Source organism: Rhineura floridana, chromosome 11 (assembly GCF_030035675.1).
Source record: "Rhineura floridana isolate rRhiFlo1 chromosome 11, rRhiFlo1.hap2, whole genome shotgun sequence".
In the NCBI taxonomy this organism is placed as follows: domain Eukaryota; kingdom Metazoa; phylum Chordata; class Lepidosauria; order Squamata; family Rhineuridae; genus Rhineura; species Rhineura floridana.
In genome coordinates, this window is record NC_084490.1 from 23,579,770 (window position 1) to 23,607,025 (window position 27,256).

The following is a 27,256-nucleotide window of genomic DNA, read 5'->3' on the forward strand; positions in this document are numbered from 1 at the left end:
TGTACTCAGAAGTAAGCTCCATTGGGTTTAATGGGTCTTACTCCCAGGTAAGTGTATTAGATTGCAGCCTAAGCTATGCAAAATTAAGCAAGTCATTAAGTGGATGTTTTTTAGCACACACTAATTTTTATTGTCTTAAAATAACAGCCTGCTACTTTTAGCCTTTAAGAAAAAGAAGTATGTATAGCCCAACCCATCTATGCAGGCTTCAAAGTAAGCATACCTCACTGAGTAGTCAGTTTTACTTCCATGTACACAGGGTTGTAGTTTTTCACTGCAATCTAAAGTACTAGTAGAATAAATTACACAAGTTTCTAGGAGTGTGCATTTTTATTTAGCTTGACTACATTATAGACAAACCTCATTCAGGAGCAAAACATTCCCAATCACAACTTTCTCCCCTAGTTAGAACATCTTGTAGCAGCAAAGTATTGAAGGCAATTGGGATACAGTAGATCTGGGGCTGCTAGTAAGGCAGGACACCCTTAAGACCTTTCTTTAGTATGTATGAAGTATCTGAGCCCCCATGCCTACTGCCTGCATCATGAGATGGTGAGGGTGGTTACCTTGTCTCCCCTTGAAAAGTACATAAAGCTGAAGAAACAGAGCACCAGAAAGAAAAGGCACACACATACAAGCTGGCTCCTGTAAAACAGATCTTGCATAATTTTTTCCACAGGTCCACTACCAAATTACAGATCAAGTGCTTTCCAACAGTGCCATGGCACAAAAACATGGAAGTACACATCTTTATCATAATTTTTGCAAGGATAATTTCCTCAAAGCCACTATCAAATCATAGGTTTCTTGTATCCACAGGTGTGATTTTAGTTATTGTCATCCAATGTAAAGAGAGGATCAATGTGTACATGGTGAAGGAAAGCACTGGATCAGGGTGTTTTACTGTGCAGTCTACCACTCTAAGGTTTAATTTGATGATTTTTCATGGACCCCATATAAATTTCATGCACATTCAAGAGGATCTGTTTTACCACTGGATTCAGCTTTCACAGATGCCTTTGAGAAGGATGTATATGTACGTGCACACACATGTGCTTTCTGTCTGGTGGGGTGTAGAAGACCAGGAACCAGAGGGGATGGTGTTCACAGCAGTTTCATTCCAAATATGCCTACGGTCCCACCGAAGGTTGTCAACCCTTGCACTAGATACTGGCAATTAGTGAGATTTAGGTTCAAAAGTAGTTTATCTTGAAGAGATATCCAGGGCACAGCCAGTATCTGCTCCATCCAGCTGCTTCTCTGGCTTCAGCAAAAACAGCCTGTACTTTCAGGATTTCTCTTACACATTTCATTTAAATCTGAATAATTTTCTTGTGGCAGTTGCAATCTCTGACTTTCCTCATATGCTGTTTTGTTAATTATAGTCCAAGTTGGAACTCCATACTAAGTCACAGCTAGGAAAGAAGCACAACATTCAATGGAAATTTCAAAATGCTTTTATTGTCAAGTCTTACAGCTGCCACCTTTGTAAAACCTTAGCATGAAAGGAAGTTAATAGTCTCCATTCCCCAAGCCAGTTCCCCACGAATGTCAACACATTCCTGGCAGACAAACATGAGGACACAAAACTTTAAAAGGAAACATGTACATTAGACTCAACCTTCATCCCCATATAAAAGAGGGATCCCTTTCCCTCGTGACCTCTGTCAGTATATCCTATTTTCCACTGCCTGCCAGCAGATACCAATTCAAATTCCTGAATGCAAAAACCTACATCTCAAAAGCATCGTCCTTATAGGGCTCAAGCAGAGAAGTTATGCACAGAGAAGCATCCCTACAAGTCCTGCCTCCCCTTTGCTAGCCTTAAGCTTTATGTCACAGCCCCAGCCCCTCTGAGCACACTGGCCCTGTGCGTAGTATCAATGGGAGGGGCTCCTCCCTGTATCCAGTAGGGGGCCTAAGCAAACCAGTAAGTAAAGAAATGAAGTTCCTGTCAGCTCTGGCACTTCTGCTCAGATGCCATGGAGTCCTCAAACAAGCTCAGCAGGTTTTTTGGCTCAAAAGCAGAGCACTGACTGGAGCACTGGGGAACAACTGCCTCCCATTCCTCATCATCTTCAAAAGCCAATGTACGACGCAGGCTGTTCACAGGCTGCAAGTCTGATGCAGTATGGCTGCTATTGGGAGACTTGATGTGGCTGAGGTTAGGGCTGCCTTGGAGTGTCAAAGACCTGTGAATGATCAAGCAAAAAGACAGGTGATAAAAGCAAGATGTTGGGTGCCCCACCAGGATCTCCTACTGAGATTTAGCTCCGCAATGAGGGTAATACAACATACTCTGCCACAACAGCTTTACAGAAAAGTAGCATGGCAAATACTCTAGGTTCAGAACATTGCACCCTCTACAGTACCAAAGGGAAAGATACATTTTAAGAATAGAAATTAGCCCAATGCTACAGTTACTCATTGCCTGACCCATTAACAAGTCTGCACATTGCATCCTCAGCTTGTGTGCGGAGTTGTAGAAAAGTCTCTAGCAACTCCATTGTAGTATCGCCTATAGCTTTCCCTTGACCAACAGCTCACCTATTCTTCTTGCCACCAGTTTCCTGGGGTGAGGGGTGGCGTGGGGTGGAGGTGCTTCCTGCACATGAGCATATGTTCAGCAGTGGGGACCCAGGCTCTCTGGAGGGGAAAAGACTATTTTAAGCAATCTGCATTTCAAACATATCATGGGGCTAGCACAAGCAAAATATTCAGAAGTATATAAAAGGTAGCTTTGGGGAACCCAGACTAGCTTCCTAGAGACAATGGCCTGCATGTGTTCCCACTGACCAACCACTTTCTCTCCACCCTTTCAGAACACGCAGCCACTGTCAAATTCTTGCTCTGCATGAATAACAGGAACCATTCTTTCCATGCTCAAGGGAAAAAATAGTGTAGTTTTGGCCACTTGCCTTTTCTTAGGTGGGCTTTAAGCAGGAGCAGGTGCAAATAAAATCACTGGAATGATTGGAGTGGTTATTTTTGAAAGAAGATTAAGAGAACTTGGCCTGTTTAGCCTTGCTTTAAAAAAAAAGTCTGAGGGGGACATGATTGTGCTACAGAACATCAGATGGATTGTCACTATATAATGAACCAGATTTAGACTTTCAAAAAAACACTGCAGGAATAAATGATAATTAATTGCAAATTCATAAAGTACAAATTGAAGGACTCAAAGTAATCATCTAAGAATTGGGAATAAAGACTGTAAAGCAAACAATCACATGAGTAAGACACCATCACTTTCGAAGCGAAGCTAGTTATTTATGAATGCCGTAAATTGGCATCAAGAAGAGTTATTACCCACTTCAGAGATTGCCAAAACTTGAGATAGAACAATGGGTAGGGTTGACATAATAGGCAACTGAATATTTTCTCAAGAGGACTAGTGAATCAAGATCTCTCATCAAACACGGGTTCAGTAAGGAACCCTTCCCGGCCCAGGTCAGACTGGCCAGCAATTCTAGAAAAGTGAAGAGTGTGTGGATTATTTACTTCGGCCATCTGGTTTGGTCTACCACACTATAAAAAGTATGCGGCTATCTCTGATGTAGGCCTATCTTCTCTTCCTCTCCATCCACTTACTTGTCAGAAGATTGCAACTCCACAGGGCAAGTGTTGTTGTGACGCCTGGCTATCTCTGTTAGCTCAAAGACATCTCCACCAAGGCTCTCTTCATCATCCTCATCTTCTTCCTCACCCCAATCACTAGAGAGGCTGCTGTCTTCCAGGGGAAGAACAAGGGGCGAATGTGGGGGTGTTACTGGAACATTCTGATGCCAAAACAGTAGCCAGTGAGCTGGGCTGCACACAGCCCCCCAGAGCCACTGCATAAACTTGAGGAGAATCTGGAATGAGTGGAAGAGAAGAATTCACACACACATACTGAGTCCTAAGTAAGAAAGCAATTGATGTGGCATAGCAAACTACCTTGAGTACACCCCAAAGCTGATATTAGGATTGTAGTACATTTCAAATTGGAGGCCAGGACACCAGACAACAGCTCCAGTGCCACATGAGCACTCTGATGTCAACCAGTGACACGCTTTCAGCTGGATGAATCGCACAAAACAAAAGAAATAACCCCAACTTTGGTGGGCTGGCACACCACCAAAAAAAGATAGACTGTCTCTGGCATTCATACTGAGCGACACATGGAATTGGCTCAGTGTGGTTTGTTCACAAGAAATGGGTAGACATCCTTATCAAGTGCTGCCTTTGGCCATAAAAGGGGCTGTAAACCACTGGCACATTTCTAGGTCAAGGGTGACTTGGTAGTGCTGTAGAGATTGCCCTCAAGGGGAAGTGCAGATTAATATTGTGGTGATCTCTGGCAAGGACCATGCTCACCTTGCACATGGAAAGTCCTTGCCGGAACCCAGATTGTGCCAGCAACATCAATTTCCGCCATCTCTCAGTCTTCTGCATGAGGCTGGAACCAAGCAGCATCTCCACAGAGGGCCGGAGCTGATGGTTGGGTTCCAACATGGCAGCTAGGAGAGCTCGCAGCTCAGCAGAGAGATCTGGAAAGTGCAAGAATACTCAGTTGCTTACCTTGCTTTCTGCAGCATACTGAATTTCCTATGTCACCAACTGTTTCCCAAGATCCCCCTGGTTGTGACCATCACTTTTCAGCTTGCCTCCTTCCTATAGGAATTGGCAGTAGAGTTCCTGCACTGGCAAGCAGTGTGTGCTAAGAAGTCTTCTTTGCTCACCTGCGGTAAATTCAGGGGGCAGATAGCCTTGTCTCAGTTGTTGCCAGCCTTCACCTCCATTAGGGAGTTCCATATTACAGGCAATCTCTAAGATGGTTATGCCAAGGCTGGGAGGACAGAAACAGAGATCAAGAAACAGAAGCAGCACAGCACTAATATGCAGCACCAGTTCCTAACCTACGGCAAACTAAATTTTGAGGTGAGGAGCAAAAGCCACAAGTAGGTGGCTGTTTCAGGCACCAAGAAATTCAGCTCCCCTCCATCCCATCTCACCCCACACCTGAAGACGTCAGCAGCCTTGGTGTATTCTCCATGGAGCAGCTCAGGTGCCATGTAGCGAGGATCCCCTTCTTGAGCATCATTCAGATCCCCAGAGTGCAGCTCCAACATAAGCCCAAAGTCACCCAGCTTGCAGATGTTGCTGGATGAGAGGAAGATATTAGCTGGCTTGACATCCATGTGCAAAAGGTTGTGGTCATGTAGGTGACGCAGCCCCTGCAGTAAGTCCCAGAGGAAAGCTCTCACTTGCCATTCGGGCAGTGGCCCATACTCCTCACAGTACTGCAACAGGTTGCCTGGGCACAACTCCGTCTGTATGTAGAGCTGCCCACGCTCCTCCCAGGCCTGTACAAAGCTCACACAGTTGGGATGGTGCCCCACACGTTCGTGCTTGCGCACCTCAGCCAATTTGCGCTGCCTGTCACCCTCACCTCGGAATGGCTCCACAGAACGCTTCACAGCATACAACTGTCCATCCTCCCTACAGCGCACCTGTAAGAAAGATGAAATAACTTCAGTATATAGGACGTAGTAATAAGGGTCCTGGCCGTTCCACAGAAGAACCCTCAACCCAAGGATAGTATACAGGAACCGTAAGTGATATGTTTGCCAAGAACATACAGATTCAGAGACATGAAATTATATGCACATCATATTGTGCAAATTTTGTTCCAATTTGTTTGTGGAACATTTATACAATAATAAACCTTTGTCCTCCATTTATCCTAATTTGTTTGCAGGGCATTTATACATCTTGTTAGTTCATCCTTCACTTTTCGGCACATTTCCCTGGCACTTTCCAGACTGCAAAAATACCCGATTCTTTTTAAAAGTAGATTTGTTGCACTGGGACAGGTGTGGGGAATCTTTGGCCCTCCAGATGTTGCTGGCTTTTGGCCATGCTTGCTAGGGCTGATGGAAGTCCATACCTGTGCTAGGATGATAGAGCCCTTTAATCCACTTTAATTGCAAAAACCCAAAGTTCTGGTATGCACTTGAATTCCTCCAGCAAAACAGTGACAGCCTGGAGGCACCTAACGCATGGGGACTGGGTATTGAAGACAATGCACTTTACTAAGCATCCCACTTCCCAGAGTGGCCTACCAGATTCCTCCTGGAAGCCCACAAGTAGGGCACGATGGCAACAGCCTTCTGCTATAGTCACTACAGTAGGGCCCCACTCAAATGGCGGGTTACGTTCTGGACCCCTGCCGTAAAGTGAAAACTGCTGTAAAGCAGTTGAATAGAATGGTGCATGACGCCCAAAACTGCCATAAAAGCGGAACAAGCTCCGTATGAGTGGGACTTTCATCTAATTGCGTCTAACTGAGACCGCTGCATTAGCGAAGAGCCGTAAAGCAGGGCCCTACTGTACCTCTGAATATGGAGTTTTCATTTAGATGTAACAGCTAATACCATTGATAGACAGATCTTCCATGTGTGTCTAATCCCTTTTCAAAACCATCTAAGCCACAGCTTAAATTAAATTAATTTCTTAAATTAATTCTGCCTCTGTGAAGTAATTTCTTACACCAAGAGATTGGTGGCCCCTCTGTCACTGACTTACCTTGTACACTTCACCAAAAGATCCTCGCCCAAGACGACTCAGCTGTTCAAAACATTGCCTGAAAAACAGCTCTCTTTTGGAGGCATCATATAGGCGACTATGAAGGGGTGACTGTTGCTTCTGTGCACCATGAAAGGAAACACTACGTGGCTGAAGCTTGGTCCATGGCTGCAGCCGGCGGTCAGAAAAAATCCGGCTCACGGTTAGCGTGTTCTTGTGGCGTGGTCGTGGAGGGAGGGTATAGCTAAGTGGCTGACGGGCTCTCTTAGCTGAAAAACTGCATTCTGCTTCCCGGAAGAAGGCAGGCACTGGCAGAGGAGTGTGGCTTGTCTGGGACTCAGCCCCTGCAGAGTCAAGAGGTACTGGCATGTCTGAAAGCAGAATGCATAGTCATTGGAATTACATAATTTCTTCCACGATCAAAAGCAAATATCAGTGAGACCTTGGTGCTGGACTACTGAGGCACATTTAAAGATCGGGAGGGGGGCAAATATTTTCAGTCTGGTGAGCTGACTGACACAAGAGTTTCTAAAGTGCCAAAGAAAAAAATGGAACTCTAGACCAGTGAGCTATTGGTAGAAAGCTAGGTCCTTTGTTGAAGCCTTCCCACATATATAACCCAAATGGATGAACCACAAAGAACAAGAAGATACATTCAAAACAATCTGTCTCACCCACACAATACAGCATATACAACAATGATATCCAGAAGCCCTGGAACGTAGACGGCTCTTCATTTCTAGCTTCCAACTCTGGGAGCACGAGTCAGTTCTGCAACTTTCTATTCCTTTGTTTGTTTTCACAGCAGGAAGGAACCTGTTTATTTTTGTGCTTTGTAAAAACAAAAACCACCACCCATTTTAAAAGTTCTGTCTATCAGCCAGATGCTTCGACAACTCATGCCTTCCAGTCAGCCACTAGAATTCCATCTTAGAAGATCAATGCCCTGTGGGCTGCTGTCTCTAGACACTGGCCATTTGGGGATCATTTGAGGTAAGATGCATTTCATCCATCTGCTGCAACTGTCCTGGAGCCATCAGTAACAGTGATGGAGTTTCTAATGGCCTTAGAGATTCCTGATAAACCACATGACATTCAGATGAAACTGACAGGTCTGGAATCTGAATCTCTAAAGGCACTCAAACTAAAGCAAACAAAGTAGTCAGCAGAGTCAGAAAGGAACACCCCCCCCCCCGAAATGGAGCACTAATAGGAGGATATGAAGAGTTTCAATGTATCGATTTACACCAGAAATTCCTTACTTGCATTATCATAAGCAGCTCGAATTTTTGTGTATACAAGAGAGTAAATGGAGTACTAATACATACAACCGATACACACTTTCCTTTGAGTAAATCCTACTGAACACTGAAAGATTTATTTCAAAATAAACATGCATAGGATTGCACCGTGAATTTTCTAAATCAAGTGTGGGAACCTTTGACCCTGCAGATGTTGCTGGATTTTGTTTGCCACCCTGGGCAGAAGGGTGGAATATAAATTAAATTAATAATGATAATGATGATAATAATAATAATAACAACTCTCATCATCACTGGTCACTGCCCATGCTTGTTGGGGTTGCTGAGAGTTGTAGTTCAACAACATTTGGAGAACCAAAGGTTCCCTACACCTGTTCTAAATAAAAACACTACATAAAATTACTATATTTCTAGCCCTTTGGCCAAAAACCTCAGACCAGAGCATGTAGTGTTATCTGCCCTCCTTTATCCTGAGGTAGGCTGTTAATCATAATTATGTCAGGGTAGATTGTTCTGACCCCAACTGGGAGCAACCAAAGATGCTAAGAACATAAGAGGAGCCCTACTGGATCTGACCAAAGCTCCCGTTTCAACACCAGGCAGCCAAATGTCTTTGAAGGTCACAAGGTGGTCATGAGGGTGATGGCCATTTTCTGTTCACTTCCAGAAACATCTGGTAATCACAGGAACACAGCCTGCAAACATAGACGTTCCATTTAGCAACCCAACGTCTTTGTGGTGTCTACAGTGTCAGACTCAAATCTTCACACATGAAATTCACTATATGATCTTGGGCCCACCTTTGAGCCTGAACTCACAGGACTGTAGCAAGAATAAAATAGAACAGGGAGGAGAAAAAAGAACTGTGTACCCTGAACTACTTGGAAGAAGACTAGGATTAAAATGTGACAGAACATTCCTCCAGGAATTTGTCTAATCCCCTTGCAACTCTAAAGCAAAGAGTCCTGCACCACCACCAGGTTTGACATATATCAGTGGCAGAAGACATTCTCACCTTTCCAGCTCCACCACCCTCAGCACTCCCAAGGTCTCCTGCTCCCTCAAAAAAATTCCACCCTCTCTCTTGATATCCCATATACTTGGAATTGCCTCGAAGAACACGCCCCTGATGCCACATCCTTCTCAAATCCCTCCTCAGAGCTAGCATTTCCAATTAAGCCTTTGGCACAGCCCCATTAATTATTTATTTCTACATTTAAATCCCACCTTTCCTCCAAGGAGCACAAGTGGTGTCTAAGCATGGTTTTCCCCTTCCTGATTTTATCCTCACAACAACTCTGTGAGGTAGGTTAAGTTGAGAGACAGTGACTGGCTCAATGTCACACAATGAGCTTCATGGCTGAGTGGGGATTTGAACCCTGGTCTCCCAGGTCCCAGTTCAACACTCTAATCACTACACCACACTGGTTCTCCATAGATCCCCATAACCTGCTGCAAGGAAACCTAGTTGAAACAATCCCTTATCCTTTCTCCATCCACCTTCCTATCAAAATTTCCTTTCCTCTGTTATCTTCCATGTGTCTTTTTCGAGGTCATAAGCCCCTTGGGGCAAGGGTCTCTCATTCTTTGTAAGCAAAATTACACCGGGATGGAGCTCTATATGTGGCAAAGAGGTGAGAGTGTCAGACTCACCTGGGAGACTAGGGTTCAAATCCTCACTCGGCCACAAAGCTCCCTGGGTGCAGTCACCACCTCACAACCTAACCTACCTCACAGGGTTTTAGTGAGGATAAAATAGAGGGGCACAAGAATGTACACCACTTTGAGCTCCTTGGGAGAAAGGCAGGGTACAAACTCAATAAATAAATAACAGCCGCAGTTTCCTCAAGTACCAGCAGAACAGGTCTGGGAAAGGCGGCTATGCTTCCTCTACCCAGGGAATGGCACTGGACTAATGGGGGAGGTGGGGAGAAAGAGGGAAATGCATCCCCATGCACAGGGAAACATGGGAAGAGCCCTGCAGGATCACACCAAGGGCCTATCTCAGTCTAGCACCCCGTTCCCCACACCAGCCAACCACTTCGGCCTCTGGGAAGCCCACGAGCGCAACAGCCCTCCCGCTTCCCAGCACTCTGTCTTTAAGGCTGGAGAGAAGCCTGCCCAGCCATCCCGTCTAGCAGCCGCTCGTAACCTTATCCTGCGTCTCCCCGCTCCCATCTGCAGGGGGAACATCCTCCTCCCACAAGGGGAAGGAGGGAGAGGCGCATCCTTTCCTCTTGCCCCTAATTTGGCATGGGCAACACCAACACCACACGCCCAACTCTCTCTGCCGGCCATTCCCGCTTGGGAAAGGTAACAGCGTACCTCCCTCTTTTTCTTCTTCAGATCCTTCTAAGCCCCCAAGAACTGGGTCTCTGCGTGACAGAAAGAAGAATCGCCCCCTTCGTGAGTTCCCAGATGCAGCAGCCTTTTCTTCCCTCAGTCCCGTCGCCCAGGTGTGGCTTTGTTCCTCCCCTTGTCTGTCAAGGCGCGCGCGAAGCCCTCACGGAAGCTTCAACCGCCCGCTCCCTCGCGCCAAAATTACAAACGGCCTCGCCCATTTCCGCCTTCCCACGTCATTCTCACGGCGCGCGCGCGCGTGCGAGGAAAAGAGACTAAGAACCCGCCCCCTCGTGTCTCCTTTTCCCGGCTTCCAATTTTCCCTTTGTTTGCTTCCCCACCTCCCTAAAGGGGAGACAACGGCAATTCTTCGCTTATTACTCTGAATTCTGACCCCTACTTGTCGCTGCTTCAGTGATTTTTCCACATCGGGTGGAGTCGGATGCGGTGGGGTTGGAGGAATCATTCAAGACTCTGGAGAAAACTGAGACAGCGTTAGAAAACGGGCAGATGCTTTCCCTTGCGGAGCCTGGGACCATGAGGACATGGCCCCTGAGGCGGAGAGGGGGGAGTAAGAAGAGAAAACAAAACTCTTTCAAAGAAAGGGAGCCGGTTGCCTGTACGGTGGGCCTAGCTGGCCTCTTTCACTCGGGGGGGGGCAGGGATTCACGATAAGTGAATAATTTATGAATAATCCTGCTAGGATTTATGTCCCACCTTTCGTCCAAGGAGCTCAAAGTTGCATACGTGTTTCTCCTCTCCATTTTATCCTCATAACAAACCTGCGAGGTAGGTTAGGCGATTGGCCCAAGGTCACTCAGTGAGCGTCATGGTCAAGCAGAGATTTGAATCCTGGCCTACCAGGTCCTAGTCCAACACTCTAATCACTTCACCGCACTGGCTCTCTGACTGTGTACACACCATACAAAGTATTTAAAGTATGCCTCCCCTGGCCCCAAAGAATCCTGAGTACTGTAGTTTGCCCCACATTGAACTACAATTCCCAGTGCCCTTAAACTACAGTTCCCAGGGGGGGAATATGTTTTAAATATGTGGTGTGTATGCAGCCTTGGGGGCAAGAACTATGAAGAACCTTTCTGCTGAATGCCCCTTCAGTGGAGTGAAGATCTCTGAAAACCATGACTTCCTGGGCCAGGATGGAGCCACAAGGATTCCTAAGACGGCAGGCTCTGAATCAGAGGGTCTTCAGAGAGATCAAATGCAGGTTTGGATACATTAAAGAACTTCCACACACACAAGAATTTTGGGAACTGTAGTTTAAGGGTGGGAGTGGCTCAGGTAATCCACCTGTGTGTTTTGCACGTACGTTGTGCAAAGGAACAGGAGATTGGTGCCTGTCCAGGAAAGGAACAGCCCTGCCTCTCTGTGCAGAGACCAAGGCCCAGCCTGATGAGTGCTTTCACTGATGTGTTTTCCATGTAAACAAACACATGGCAAAGCTGGAGAAGACTTGCAAAGAATTGGCGAGTCAGCCAAATAGCTCAGAGCTCCAACCAGTTTGCGGCAGCCCTTCTCCAAGGGCCCCCCAGTGGCCCTGGATTAGCTGACTTTGATAATGAGCCCCTTGCCCCAGTCCTGACTGGCTTCGGTGGGAAGGACTGTTCTGAATGGTTCCATGAGATAGATCAGGAGAGCCAGCCACCAAAAGTGCTCCAGAAAAGATTATCTGTCAAATAAAGGAGCAAATGCACATTTTTCTTTTATGATGTACATACCTTAGCTAACTGACACAAATTGTATCATGGACTGTTAGCCAGATTGAGTTTGTTTCTCCACTGTGCTGAAGGAGAATTGGCCTTGCAGAAAGGAGCCTTAGAGCACATCTCCTGTCAGGGCCCTCTTCCAATTCTACAGAGGAATGTAATGCTTAGACTTCACTGCCCTTTTGCAACCAGAAAGATTACAAATAGGTCCCTTTCCAGGAGATGTCAAGGTGTGCACTTTGCATGGAAAGCAGATGCTCTACAATTAAGCTACACTCCTCCCCTTGAGACAAAGCCTCCTCAAGCTGCAATAGTTTATCTGAGTAGGTTATCTGTCACCTGCTGCTGCCAAGGATGCTTTAATGATCCAACCTCACCGTTGGGGGAGGGGAAATGGACGGCAAACAAACTTCCTTAGTCAGCAGCTGTATATCTGAGTGTTGTTACCCGGGTAAATTAACCATTCGGTCTTGTGTATGGGGTGGGGGGATGGAAGCCAAACAAATAAGCCTTGATTCAGAAAGGAGGTACTGTATGTGTCAGGGACTGAAGCAAATTAGATTCTGCCTGCCTCGTGTGGCTGGAAGGGGTATTGCAACAGAATTTCCCAGCCAAGATGGGGATTGCAGAATTTGCCTATCTAGGCAAAAAAGGGGGGGGGGGAAATCTCCCTCCCTGACCCCTTTCTCTTTCAGTCCTCCGTCTTCAGGTAGCATATCTCATAAAGGAGCAGCGATGTGTGGGGAAAGGCAAGGAATAACTTCCTTGTACTCCAGAGTAACGCCTACCAAACCTGTTACCTTGGCCTTTCCCACTGGTGGTTGTTGAGTCTAGTGATCTAGAAAGGAGCATGTTAAAAGCCTTATGAAGAAAAAGCCTTCCCTGAGCTGCCTACTGTCCAACTCGGAGACCTCTTCTTCCTCTCAAACTTCAAAGCCTGAAGTGCTCTGTGAAGGCAACCTAGACCTGTGCAGGGCCTTAGTGGAAACTTTTGAGTGTTTGTTAGGACAAAGACCAGCAGAAGAGGGCCTCCTGGGGGAACTCCTGCTCCTCTTTTCAACCCCTAGAAGGCCGGTCCTCCTCAAGGCTTTGTCACTCACATTCCCTGTTATGAGTCTGGCAACTGCAACAGTAAGGTGGGGAGTGATGGCTGCGTCTGTGCGGAGAGGAAGAAAGGAGTCTGTTGCATTTTAAGTGGCTGCTTCTGTAGGTCCTGATGCTGAAGTGGGAGCCCATACTGTCAATTACTCTTAATGGAGGGGCTGCCCTACAGCAGGGAACCTGTGGCCCTCTCAAGATGGCTGGACTCCAATTCCCATCAGTCCTAGCCAGCATGCCCAGTGGTCAGGGATGATGGGTGTTGCTGTCCAGCAACATCTAGAGGGCCAAAGGCTACCCACCCCTGCCCTGGAGTGAATATGGGAGAATAATACCTGCTTCTTGATGCCTTCTCGGAGCACCTCTTGAGGGCTGCCTGGGACTGCCCTCTGCCCCTGGTGCTGGGTCCAGGGATCTCACAGAAGCTGTTAACTGCACCTCAGAATATGTGGCTGCATGCATGGTCTGTGTGGTCAAGCTACCAGAAGAGTGCATGCTGGCTCCGAGGGGGAAAACTGCAGTAGGTTCACAGCTGCTTGGTCTCCCAAGGTGTGCCTGTGCAGTGTTACAATGGTTCCTCCCCACTGTTCAGAGCCCAGCAGTAACAGATGGAAGCACAATCATCTAGTGACTGCCATCTTCCCCTCAGCCATGCCTCCACTGATGGGTGTGCAGCTTGACCTATTCTCCCTATGTGTGTCACAGGACAGTCAGTGCTTGTGAGGAATGCAAACGCCATTCCCCGATGACCCTGCTTCTTAATGTGGCTCTTACTGCTGATGTTCTCTTCTTTTTAACGTTACTTTTATTTAACGTGAGAGGCTTTTGCAACTGCTGAAGGTTGCCTCGCTCCTCAGGAAGGCGAACTGGAAGAGAGGGGGAGCAGAGCCGCCTCAGCATGTTTGTGATTGAGAGACCTGCCTCCGAGCCATGGAGACTGGGCCTTCCTGTGCTAGCTGGCCTCCTTGACTCACAGGGGGAACACCCAATTTAAGGAGAGGGGAGAAGATGACCACACTTCTGCTCCCTTCCCCGTTCTTTTTTCCATTCAATCTCCCTCAGAACAATCATTGAAATGTAGGATTATCAAAGCAGCACCATTAACCTGCTACTGCTTCTAGTCCATAAGTGCAATGGGACAATAATTGCCGGTGTGGTGCAGCATGAAGATTTCTCAAAATGAAGAGCAGTATCAAGTTAAATAAAAGTGGTGTCCAACACGTCCCGGGTTCAGATCCTCCATTCGGCCATGAAGTTCACTGGGAGATCTTGGGTCAGTCCCTTATCTTTCACAGGGTTGATGTGAAGATAAAACGTGAGGGAAAGGGAAAAGAACCACCTATGCCACATCGAGCTCTTTGGAGGAAATATTATTTGATTTATATCCTGCCCTTCCTCCCAGCAGGACCCAGGGTGGCAAACAAAATCACTAAAAACACTATGAAACATCATAAAAACAGATTTTAAAATATATTACAACAAAAGGTCTTTAAAAACATGTTGAAACAAAACATCTTTAAAAACATCTTTTTAAAAATGCTTTAAAAACATCGTAAAAAGCAGTTCCGACACGGACACAGAAAGATGGGATATAAATATATAACAATAATTTAAAAAAACAAAACTGTCTTGGGTGAGGATCTTTTGGTGAAGTGTACAGATTTTGGTTTGAGGAGTCAAATGCTTTACCATTCTCAAACCGACTCTAGCTATGAACTCAAAACACAAACACAGATCATGGCTTTTGTACACAAAAAGGGTCTACATCTAAAAATGTATGCTTCCCTTCTTTTACTCCTAATTCACATCATAATAATTTAAAAAATTGAAATGTCCTCAAAAGTTTGTGATATAAAATATATGTTACAATGCACATCTATATGTCCCTACTCAGTAGCAAGTCCCAGTGAGTTCAATGAGGGTTATTTCCACATAAATGCAAGACTGCAACCATGGTATTTAAAGTGCTACAGGACTTATTTTTATTGACACATGCTAACGTGGCTATCCTATCTAGAAGATACAGTACAACCAGGACCAGCTCCAGAGGGTAGCAAGGATAGCTGTTTGCTAGGACACCAAGCCCAGCAGAGAGTCCACCATGCTTACCCTGCAATATTTTCCCTTCACACAGATTGTCCAAGAAGATCAGATGATGCAACTTAAGCCAGTTGAAATGCAACCTCTAGCTTTTAATTATCTGACCAATGTCAGATGCCACTTATGTATTACTTTGAGAACTCCTTCCCTTAGCAAGACCAAGGCAGACCAATGTGGCTTTTTGTGCCGCACAGTGACTCATTTTTCCTCACTAGTTCCAATTCCCAAATATGCCTCCCAGATGCTCTTCAAGCTACTGGCAAATGGGTACTTCTTTTGGGACAGAAAGCTATAAATTACTAACAGGGCACTTTTTAGGGAAAGCTGACCTGGAGCATGAAATGTTTCAAAAAATGTTGAGTACCTTGTGTCCTGGGTACATAAACAAGACAAAAGCTGATAACTGGGCTCCTACCATGAGGAAGGGTGGATATAAATTTAATAAATAAATAATAAAATAAAAAACAGAGCTTTATGAAACTAGTTAAGGTCCATACGTGGTTGTATTATAATGCAATTGCAGCAATTGTACCAAGGCCCAGACTACGAATTTGTATTTTAAAAAAAAGTAAAAAGCAAGTCTATAACCATCCAAGAAGTTATGAAGCAAAATGCTAATTCTGTGAGATGAACTTGCCTGGCTGTTAGTGTGTTTAGCCGATGAGTGAAGTCAGAGCTGCGACTAACAAGTGAGTTTTTCTGACACCAGGCTGTGGGAATCCCCTGGGTCCTAAAGTGCTGCTGTGTTTCCCCTTTTGTGCACATTTCTTGCTTCTGTTTCATTTTCTAGTTCTTGTAATCTCTTGGCTTCCTTCTTTTAAGCATCAAGGATGCCTCTTTTCTGTGGTGGGTTAATCAGGTAGTCCTTTGAAGTTATTTTCTGCAAATGCTGCTATACAATAAATGTGGGTGGATGTCTCCCCCCCCCTGTCTAAATGGCAGATGCAAAATGAGAAAACCTAGGCATGTTTCCTGCTGTGCAGGAGCTAAAGTTCAGGCACTCATTAAGAATTCACTGAATAGTTCAATGGTATACATGTGTACTCATCCCTTTGTGTTTAATAGGGCTTACTTCCAGGTAAGGATTGCAGTCATGGCTTTCTTGTGAATAAGGGGCAGAAGGGTTCAGAACTTTATGAACAAAGGCAGTCCACTATGTTTAAAGTTATTTTATAATAGAGGGGTATAAAATAATGTTAACACAATTAATAAAATTATTCTACAACATGTTAAAATCCTGTTAGTCTAGTGGTTTTGCTAGTGGGGCAGAATTTAAAAGTGACAAGGGGTAACTAAAGCAGGGACAGTCAACTTCTTCAGGCTAGTGATTAGATCTTTTCTAACCAAGCTGCTTCAGGCATCGACATCCCAGGTTTCATGTGCTTTAAAGCATCACACAAGGGTGCAGCTCTGACCCAATGTGCAAACTGTACAAATGCTCCTGTTTTGTTTTTGTTTTATGTGCAGTGTTTTATGTGCTCCTCACTCAAGACTTTGGTTAGGTAAGTGGCTGTTTCTTACCTGGTGTGTGCCCCATGCAAAATGAGAAGATGATCATGAGGCCTCTGGGACTTCCTTGTCAAGAGGAAAGTCTGACAGCAGCTTCCCTTCCAGTGAGCTGGTACCCTTTTCAGAGCTGCAGTGGACTGGCCACCCTTTGGTGATCACCGACAAAATATTGGATTTTTTTCAAGATCGCTTCTTCATATGTTATTGCCACTCCTTCCGCTCCACAAGCTTACCAAAGGGTGCTAGTAACATCTTTAATACTGTACAAAACAATGGTGCCTCTAATTATGTTAACCTTTCAATTTCATATAGCCTTCATCAACTCATTTGTCAATCTATCCTTGTGCACAAGCTGCTTAAGGAACATGCTCATTTTGAAGTAGGTAAAAAATAACTGCTCTCAAAGTTTCTGACACTTCATAATAATTTTGGATGTTAAAGACACCCATAGTCACACTTGGGTTTGGCAACAGGATTATGGAAGTTTCTGCTAAGAGGAAATTATAAAACCCATCTGGAAATGTAGCAGCTCCATCTAGTGAGAAAGACTGACTATTGCTATGGCTGGATTGCTGCTTGCATACATAAGGGTTTCCCATTGTATCTCTCCCTCAACAGCTGGGTACCGCACTAGATGGCCTCCCCTGCTTTTCCTCACATTCATATTTCTTTAGTGATCTCGGGGATCCATATCTTGCTTTTATATTTCTAACTATTAGCATACTTTGCACAAACAAATGCAAATAGTTCAGTCTGCCTTACCGTGGGCAGTATGTTTAGGTTGCGGGAAACTCATAGCCATTGAAAAGCATTTCTGGAGGGCTTTTCAGGTAACACCATGAATGTTTAAATAAAGACAGTATCTTGATTGGTATATTATGCTTCTCTCACCAAGACAACACAAGACAACAGAATTGTGGATTTATTATTATTTTTAATTGAAAAGACACTTGTGTCTGGGTATCTAGATGCACACTAAGATGGGAATAATTTCTAGGCTACCTCCAGAGAAATGGAATTTGTAAGTCGCATCTCTTTGGAAGAAAAGGGATTTCCAACTCCACATGCCCATTTCTGTAACACTGATCACTGACATGCTAACACAGTAAAAAATTTTGCTCCTTTTAAAACGAAAGGTTTCTAATATAATAAAAACAGGAAAAAGAAAGATGGGATCATTTATACTGGAAAAGTTGTTTGTTGGTCATCACACTTAGCACCAAAAGTTGCTGGAATGCCTAAATCCTGCCGCAGAAAGTTCCACACAGCAACACTGTTCCTCAGCATTTTCCAGAAGCGCACCGATCTAGGAAAACAGAGGGAAAGAGAATGTAGTAGAGAAAGAGGCAGGCACCATTCCATATGCCAACCTTGTACTTCCAGAAGCAGATTGCAGAAAGGCACAGGGTGAGGGTGGAAACAATAGCCCTATTCAACAAATGATCAGATAGGAAGCAATTTTCCCAGCGTGCAAAAGTGATTAAGGTCCTCAGTACTAACTCCACTCACTGTGAGATGGCTCTGGATGGTTTGTGTGCGTTTCCTTTTGATTAAACATTTCTCCAGTGCTCTACAGCCTCCTAGCCTCCATGTGCTTCCTGATCTGAAAAAGGCCCATGGGAGAAGTTGCCTCATGACATCTTGTCCTGTGCTTTAATGGCCATACGAGAAGCAGAGGAGGCTGGCTATTGAGCTCCTGAGATCAGGGCACTTGCTGATTTTACTTTTAATGGAAGTCCTTTCTTTTGGCTTCCCCCCTCCCCCAAAATTGATTTATTTAAAGGTAATACCAAAACACCTTCTCTTAAAAAAAAAAAAAGAGCAGTCAGGTGCACAGTAGGCAGCCTCCCCACCTTCCCATGCGTACAAGAAAGCCCAGCTGAGGATGTCATGGGTTTTTCAGGAAATGCAGGCACCCAAGAAGGCTGCAGAGCGTGTAGACCACCAGAGAGATTATTTGAAGAATGAATGAAAAGACACTAGCAGACACTCCTTGGCCGCCTTGAAAGGTAAGTACAACAACCCACCCATGAGAATTTCACCAAGTTTTTCTCCCCCCACCTATTGATAATTTTTAAATGCACTTTATTTTCTCATTAATTACTGGAGAATGGCAGAAAAAAGCATAAAATTAATCTCTGGAAGTGCTGATTATACAGAAAGGCTGGAAAGGGGTGTGTGGGGGGGTACAGGTTCCGGCTGATGTGAGCAGTGAGGAGAGGCAACAGCCACAAATATGGAAGATATGGAGATCCTGTCTTCCTTACCTCTGTATCCATTTCCCAGAAATCCATTCAATCCATACTTTGCTTCTTTCCCTCCTAAAGCAAAAGAGAAAAGCTGGCTGATAAAAGGTGAAATTGAATTGTACAGGATTGTTTCTGTCCTTTTTGCCTCACTAATTGGTCTCCAGAGCCTTTTCCCATTTGATGCAAAGCAAGAAATTCACTATAGATCATTTGTGTTCAAAATTGCAGTCCTAAGAATCTATAGCTCTGTAAATGAAGTAGAGTGCATTTTATTCTGTTTTTTAAAATTTGTGTTTCTGCCACTGTGTCATTTGCTTCTCTCCCCTCAGCCCCAGCCCACTGGCCTCTGTTGGGTTTGTTTTTAGCAATTCTGCTGTGAACCACTTCAGAAGTTACAACCGGGAGGCAGGATACAAATGTTCCAATGAATGAATGAATAGGATGCATGCAGGAGGATGGCTAAGATATTTGGGAGGACTGAATGAAAAAATCCAACATGCACCTCTTGGTGATAAGTAAAAGAACAATAACAACAACAGTGGCGTCTGAAGTGGTGGCCACCTCCTTCTAATGGCAAGACTAATTCATTCTGCCTCCTGAGTGAATGCCACTTTTCAGTGGTGGCTGATGCCCATTGGGACTGGTAAGGTGGAAGGCAGGGAGGCTAACAGGAGGTGAAGCCAGAGCCAATAATAGGCAGAGCCAGAACCAATGACAGGTGGAACCAACTAAGGGCCCATCCATACCTAACCTCAAAATCCATGATTTCCATATTCAGTTGGTGGTCTTGAGATCCATACATATCCTGTTTATGCTTGGATTTATTTTTAATTTTTTTGGGGTCTATTTCACTTTTGTGTTTTGTCATGCCTCTAAGTCCACTCCTTTAATGTGATTGGTTCTTAAAGGTCCTCTGCTTTTGGGGTGTTTTTCTGCTCTGGCATGCCCCAGGAAGAGTGCGAGAATGTATATCTGATTTTTTAAAATTGATGCACATGCGCGGGTTTGTATTTAGGTAGAAAAAAAGCTAGAATTAAAGATATAGATTCAGATACATGAAGGAGGGTCTGCAAGAATGATTTTAGGAGGACTGACATCCTGCTTAGAAATGAGAGGAGTGGCTACAGTATTTTCCATCCTACACTGATAATGGGCTGCAGAAAATGGTTACCTGCAAAGTAAGAAAAGGAGATTCTTTCATGGATGCCAGTGAGGTCTCCACGTGGGTTACAGTCCCCAATCAGCTCGAGACAGGAACCTGTCATAATTTTTTCCTGGCTCCTCCCCTTCTTACTGAGGTTATGCCAGTTCTGTTCCTGTCTCAGCTGGGGCAACAACCTTTGGCTGTTTTCTCTAACTCCTATGACTATCAGCCTTCGGCTCCTCTTTTTCCTTCGTTCTTTCTATACTTGATTTCGTACACTGTATTAATTAGTTTAAAAAAAGGGGGGGGAATTACTATCTCTATTCTTCCTTTCTTATCCCTATTTTCTCTCCCGTCTGAGATATGGAAACAGCACCATCTTCTCAGACCGCCAGGACAAAAACCCTTAGAGGAACAGGGCAGCACACAGTGGCTACTGTGGTCGGTTCCCCGCAAGGCCATAAGGGGTCAGGGCAGCACTCAGCTCCTGCTGCCGTCAGTTCCCGGCCGCCGTCTGTCCCGCCATCCGAGAAAAAGAAGGGACACAAAAAATCAGGGCCGCACCCAGCTCCTGCTGCGGTCAGTTCCCTGCAGACATTGGATATGGCGGAGCATAGGCAAGAAGCCTCGCGTCAGAGCGTGAATTTCGCTACTACATCACGGCATAGCTCTCATCGCCCTTCCGATTCGAACATTCGAGGCGGAGGCCTACTGCGAGAGGTGAGGTTTTCACCAGTGCCTACTGCCTCCTCCAGCTCCCCAATAAGTTTTCCCGCTGAAAATGCAGCGGCAGCCATTTTGAGTGGCACACAAGAGGCGTGTTCGATAGAGCCCGCAGTCCAGCGCCATCTACTGGAGCAGCTGGAGGACAGCAGGTCAGAGGACGACGAAGTGATGGAAGCCCATGCACAGTATGGCCCCCCCGCTTCTCCACCCCAGCTCTCTCCTCAGCCTATGTCAGCTTCCTTAATAACCTCTTCGATGACGCTGGCACAATTATTTTCGCCTGATGTAATCCGACAACTTAGCAGGCGCTATTAGAGGAGGTCCCACCACTTAAAGTGACGCCACACAATGCCCACAGTCTCTGCCAGTAGCCGCCCCCCCATGTAAGAGGCCACGCCACGTTGTCAGACAGCCTTCCCCTGACCCAACTTTGGTGGCCGTGGGTAGGGGGTATTATGAGCAGGATCACCAGGATCCCTTATCAGAAACCGATTCTATGGAATCCAGGGATGACGGAAAATGGACCGATGCCTCAGATACAGAGGCTCAAACTTCGGTCAGACTATTTTTGGAAGTTCATTTTGAACCATTGTTAAAAAAGGTGATCGCTTCCCTGGAGCTGACTGCTCCTTCTGAGGAACAACCTACATCCTCCAGACAGGGTATGGTCTGCCTACCGTAACGATTGGGCCTAAGGGCATTCCGTGCCCACCTATGCTGTTGACTAATATTCAACAGGAGTGGGAACTACCGCTATACCCCAAAAGGGGGACTAACTGGGCTAATAGACTGTATACCTTAGAACCCAGTGTCATGGAGCAGTTGCGAGCCCCAGACATAGATGGGTCTATTACTGCTCTCCTATCACATTCCATCTTGCCACGGGATGGGGATGCTCATCTCAAAGATCCGATACAGCGTAAGTCAGATCTGGCACTTAAGCGAGTGCATGAGGCGACGGCGATGTCCATAAGAGCCTCGGTGGCAGCCTCAGTATTCTCTAGGGCATCACTGCTGTGGATTGAGGACCTAGCCCAAAATCAAGACCTAGAGGTTTCCAAGTTACGAAAGTCCATTTTAAAACTCTCACGCTGCATCGCTTTCGTAGCAGATGCTACCATGGCCTCCTCACAATTTGCAGCCAGGGCTATGGCCATGGCAGTGGTAGCCAGACGTCTAGTATGGCTTTCGCACTGGGATGTGGACAATGCATCCAGATTTAATCTAGCCACGGCTAAATATACAGGTGGAAAATTGTTTGGGGAAGACAATCTGGCAGAAGTTTTGGTGGACAATAAAGATAAAAAGAAAGTGATGCCCTCACAGGGTAAAGACGAAAAAAGGCCATTTCAACGCTAAACCCCCACTTTTCAGATGCGCTCCTTTCGTGGCTCAAGGCCCTTCTTTAGTAACAGACAGAGGGATTTCAGAGGCTCCTGTTTTCCTTGGCAAAACCAGAAGCCTCCCCAGAGATTCCACCAGAATAGACAACAATCCTACCAGACTAGGCAGCAGCGTCAACCACAACAACGCTTCTGACTCTATACCTGTAGGCGGTTGACTCAATTACTTCCTGAACCAATGGCAGACAACAACAAAAGACAAATGGGTCCTGAGCATTATCAAAGATGGATACAGACTAGAGTTACACCAGTATCCACCCCCACGTTTCGTCTTCTCTCACAGACCGACATCACCACAAAAACACGGGACATTCCTAGAAGAAATAGAGCACCTTCTACAAATCTCAGCCATAGAACCCGTCCCAATAAAGGAACAGTTTTCCAGAGTATACTCCCTCTTCTTTTTGGTGGCAAAAAAGGACAATTCGTTCAGGGGGGTGCTCGACCTCAGGTTTGTCAACCAGTTCCTGAAGCGCAAGACTTTCCGGATGGAAACAATCGCTTCAATCAGGGAGGCACTCCAACCCCACGACTATTTGGTATCCATAGACCTCAAGGAGGCCTACCTGCACATTCCAATTCACCCCAGACACAGAAGGTTGCTCCGGTTTACATACAACGAACACTTTCAGTACAAAGCTCTCCCATTCGGGCTGGCCACGGCACCCAGAATTTTCACCAAGGTGCTGGCAGCAGCACTCTGCTGCCTGGCAGGGGTGCATATTTCCCCTTATTTGGACGACCTACTACTCAGGTCCCGGTCGTTTACCCAGGCAAACAAAGACTTAAAGCTTACATTCAGTTTCCTACAGAGCCACGGGTTTTTAGTGAATGTTCTAAAGAGCCACCTTTACCCCACACAATCACTAATACACCTAGGCACGGTGATAGACACCACGGCACAAACTATAACGCTGGCACCACAGAACATCCAGGCCATCACCGATCTAGCACGCTCCATATGCAGACAACCGAAATCAGACTTGATGCGCCTGGCAAAACTGCTCGGAATGATGGCATCATCTATAGCAGTTACACCATGGGCCAGGCTTCACTCATGTCCTCTGCAACATCTTCTGATCAAATTGCAGAGAGACATTGCCTCCAGACGACACCGCAAGGTTGCCTTGCCACACGACGTGCGTCAGTCACTCACCTGGTGGCATCAGGACTCAAATTTGTCCAGGGGGATCCCGATACAGGAGCCGCCCCGGGCAATAATCACTTCAGATGCAAGCCTCGGGGGCTGGGGTGCCCATTATATGGATCTTTTCATACAGGGACGCTGGAGTCCACCAGAGGCAGCCAGGTCCATCAATTGGCTGGAACTGAGGGCGGCTCATCTGGCGCTGAAGCATTTCTTTCCCAGTCTTCACTGCCCCAATGTATTGATCAAAACGGACAACACGTCGACCAGATCATACATAATGAGGCAAGGAGGGACCCGATCCAAACTCCTCAGCAGAGAAGCAATGTCCATGCTCTCCTGGGCAGAGCATCGCCTTACATCTGTGACGGCGGAATACCTGCAGGGGGCAATGAACGACCGGGCGGATTGGCTCAGCAGATGTCAGATATTCCCAGGGGAATGGGCACTCAACAGAAGTGTCTTCCTGATGGTTCAACAGCAATTTGGAAAACTAGAAGTGGACCTTTTTGCCTCGGACGCAAACTATCAAATCCCTTGATTCTTTACAAGATTCCAGATGCGTGTGGCAGAACAGACAGACGCACTGACGGCGACCTGGCCACAGCTTCTATTGTATGCGTTTCCACTGACTCCTCTCATAGCCAGAGTCCTCAACAAGATCAGGAGGGAAGAGGCACAGGTGGTCCTAATAGCCCCATACTGGCCGAGAAGACCGTGGTTTGCAGACCTTGTCCAGATGTCTGTCAAAACCCCGCTCACACTTCCAGATCGCCACGACCTGTTACATCAGGGACCGGTCCTCCACCCAGACCCAGTCTGTCTTCAACTAGTCGCCTGGAGGTTGAACGGAGCAGGCTGTTAGCATTACAGATCTCACCTGACACAACAGCAACTATCCTGGCGTCACGTAGACCGTCTACGCTCAGGATATACCAATCCACTTGGGCAGCTTTCCTACGTTGGTGTACAGCTCACGACACCGATCCTATGACGGCATCTGCACCACATATTCTGCAGTACCTCCAGGAGGGCCTTAACCAGGGTCTACGTCCTAACACCCTCAAGCGTCAACTGTCGGCACGCATCCGTTCTATCTTTAGACGAAGGGGTTTCTCTAGCGTCACATCCGCTGCTCAAGAGATTTCTAAGAGGGGCAACCGTTATTAGCCCTCCAGTAGCGCACAGATTTCCTTCATGGCACCTGCATACAGTACTGACCGCACTACAAAAACCTCCATTCAAACCTCTGCAGACGGTTCCTTTGCGAATACTCACCTTCAAAGTCACGTTCCTCATAGCAATCACATCAGCACGCAGGGTATCAGAGATTCAGGCTCTATCAGTGCTAAAACACCTCTGCGCCTTCCATAAGAATAGAGTTGTACTCCGGATCGCTCCTGGCTTCATTCCAAAGGTCAGATCTCAGTTTCACCTACGACAGGAGATCGTGCTGCCCACGTTTTGCCCAAACCCTAAACACCCCACGGAAAGGGCATGGCACTCCCTTGATGTGAGGAGGGCGTTGAAGGTATACATCAATAGGACAGCACAGTTCCGTAGATCGGAATCTCTGCTGATATCTTTCCACCCTCCGACTCTGGGCCACAAGGTGTCAAACTCAACTATAGCAAGATGGCTGAAGGCATGCATCTCCTTGGCCTACAGATCACTCAGTAAACCCATGCCGCACAGGATCACGGCGCATTCTACTAGGGCGGCAGCCACAACAGTGGCTTTTTCGACTAATGCCCCATTGGAGGAGATCTGCAGGGCAGCAACTTGGGCCTCGCCTTCGTCGTTTACCCGGCACTACAAAATGGACTTGTACGCATCTGCGGAGGCTGCATTCGGTCGTAGAGTTCTACAGCAGGTCCTTAATCAATAGACCCACCCTATGGCCGAGCTTTAGTATGTCCCACGTGGAGACCTCACTGGCATTCATGAAAGAAGGTACGGTTGGACTTACCGTGGTGTTTCTTCATGGATGCCATGAGGTCTCCACGACCCTCCCTATGAGGGGCTGGGAATTCCATCTGCGCTATGCGCTATCCGATCTTATTCTGTTTGTCTCTACCTTCGCATTTCTTTCTTTCTGTGTTACACTGAGGTGAAGTTCCGAGCTAGCCAAGAAAGAGAACTGGCATCACCTCAGTAAGAAGGGGAGGAGCCAGGAAAAAATTATGACAGGTTCCTGTCTCGAGCTGATTGGGGACTGTAACCCACATGGAGACCTCATGGCATCCATGAAGAAACACCGTTCATGGTAAGTCCAACCGTACCATCTAGAAAGAAAGGTGTTTACAGACCAGGTTAATTGACCCTTTTTTAAAGGACATCAAAACATAAACAGGAAATGGATTGCAAAACAGCAAAGTTAACAGTAGCCCCTCAAAGTGCAAGCAAAATAAACCTCATTCCTAAGCCTTGAAAATCCACAAGTCATCTTATATCAAAAAGCTACTTTGTATGAAAATGCAAAAATGTGCATTTGTAAATAATTGATTTTTCAATTAATTGCAAAATGCTCAAACAAAAACAACAACAAAAAGGTTTCAAAAACCCTTCCGTGGGCTGTTACACAGAGCACAGTACATAGTACTTAAGGTATTAATATAAACCTTTGTAGTGAAGGAAAGAGGTGCATTCCGTGTTTTCAAGGAATAGTCAATTTTTCTATTGTTGACATAATACAGCAAAATAGCTTTTAAAAAGAAAAGTGATACTGTTTGATTAAATAATTGCTTTTACGTTTGATTGCAAAATACAGTTTTTTTTAAAAATGGGAAAACAATGAGCAATGCAAAACAGCTATAGGAGCAAGAAGGAAGTGCCCAGGTTCAGTATTAGAAGCACATATGCGCTGTAAGGAAGGAGGAGGAGTTATGGAAAAAGGCTGGGACCTACCCCTGTGATCCACCCATAATGCAAAGAACTGGGGCAAGAAGTCCTCTCTACAGATGTTACAGCGGTTAATAATTGGAATAGCAATAATAATTGGTTCACTGCAGGGTAGGGAAAATACAGATTTAAGTACAAGAAAGTCCGAAATGGCAGGGACATTATATGGACGCTGGTGAATTAATGGAAACACAAGGTGCTTAGATTGCAGATTAAAAGGTGGTATGGATGGGTCCTAGTTCTGATTTTGTTCCCACCCTCCTTCCTGCTGCGTACTACAAGGGCAGCACAGAGACTAAGGAGGAGAAAGCTGATAAGTAGGGCTACCCCCTGGGCTGGTTGTAAGGCAGGCAGGCAGGCAGGAGATGGCTGATGGCAGACTGAGGATAGTGGGGCAGTGCCCCATTCGTCTGAATGAACCAGCCTCCACTGCTGCTTTGTTTAATATGAAAAGGGAGAGGGAAGAGAGTGGGATATAAGTAATTATATAATCAGTGTGGCTGGAATTAGAGTGTAGTTGTATGCTCTGATCACCAGGTCCCCAGACAACCATCTGGAAGCTGTGTTTGAAACCAATTGCACTTTCCAGTTATGTCCAACTTATGTCCCAGTTTGCATCCAACACATTGGAATTGCTTTTTAATATGTTTTTAAACCTTTTTTTAAAAAAATACATGTTTTTAAAGCTTTCAAAAATGTTTTAAGAGATTGTTTTAATATGTTTTTAATGGTTGTTTTGTTTTAATATATTTTAAAGTCTGTTTTTATGATGTGTTAAAAGTGTTTTTAGTGCTTTTGTTTGCCGCCCTGGGCACCTACTGGGAGGAAGGACGGGATATAAATCTAATAAATAAACACAAGAGACAAGGAGGACAGTAAGAAATTTCTCCCTTCCACAAAACAGCAGACCTCTAGAGCCACGTACCGTATCCTCCCACTGCTTGTCCAGGCCCTAATGGACTGCCATAGCCTTCTGGTACTTGCCCTGCTGTGAGGGGACTATATGCACCTGCGAGACAGAAGAGCCAAATCCTAAGCACAGTGAAGGCAGCATAGTCACTGGTTGCGAAAGGCACCCCCAGTTAG

At 45.8% G+C, this 27,256-nt stretch overlaps 2 protein-coding genes across 3 annotated transcripts in view; both read right to left on the minus strand.

Moving 5' to 3' along the window:
- Positions 1-1,441: 1,441 nt before the first annotated feature.
- PKMYT1 (protein kinase, membrane associated tyrosine/threonine 1) lies at positions 1,442-10,434 on the minus strand. Its single transcript, XM_061588435.1, has 8 exons — positions 10,155-10,434; positions 6,568-6,938; positions 5,002-5,492; positions 4,722-4,828; positions 4,357-4,529; positions 3,592-3,854; positions 2,548-2,646; positions 1,442-2,192 (listed from the first exon to the last, which is right to left on the minus strand). Exons 2-8 carry the CDS (start codon positions 6,934-6,936, stop codon positions 1,955-1,957), a joined length of 1,740 nt encoding a protein of 579 aa, XP_061444419.1. The 5' UTR covers positions 6,937-6,938; positions 10,155-10,434; the 3' UTR covers positions 1,442-1,954.
- Positions 10,435-17,522: 7,088 nt separating this feature from the next.
- Positions 17,523-27,256, minus strand: part of GREP1 (glycine rich extracellular protein 1) — a 42,621-nt gene continuing 32,887 nt past the window's right edge. For both annotated transcript variants that reach the window (XM_061588445.1, XM_061588444.1), the window contains exons 16-18: positions 27,096-27,179; positions 18,868-18,921; positions 17,523-17,906 (exon numbers count right to left, since the gene is read on the minus strand). In XM_061588445.1, the coding sequence (XP_061444429.1) occupies positions 17,881-17,906; positions 18,868-18,921; positions 27,096-27,179 (164 nt within the window). In that variant the 3' untranslated portion in view covers positions 17,523-17,880. The remainder of the gene's footprint in view (positions 17,907-18,867; positions 18,922-27,095; positions 27,180-27,256) is intronic.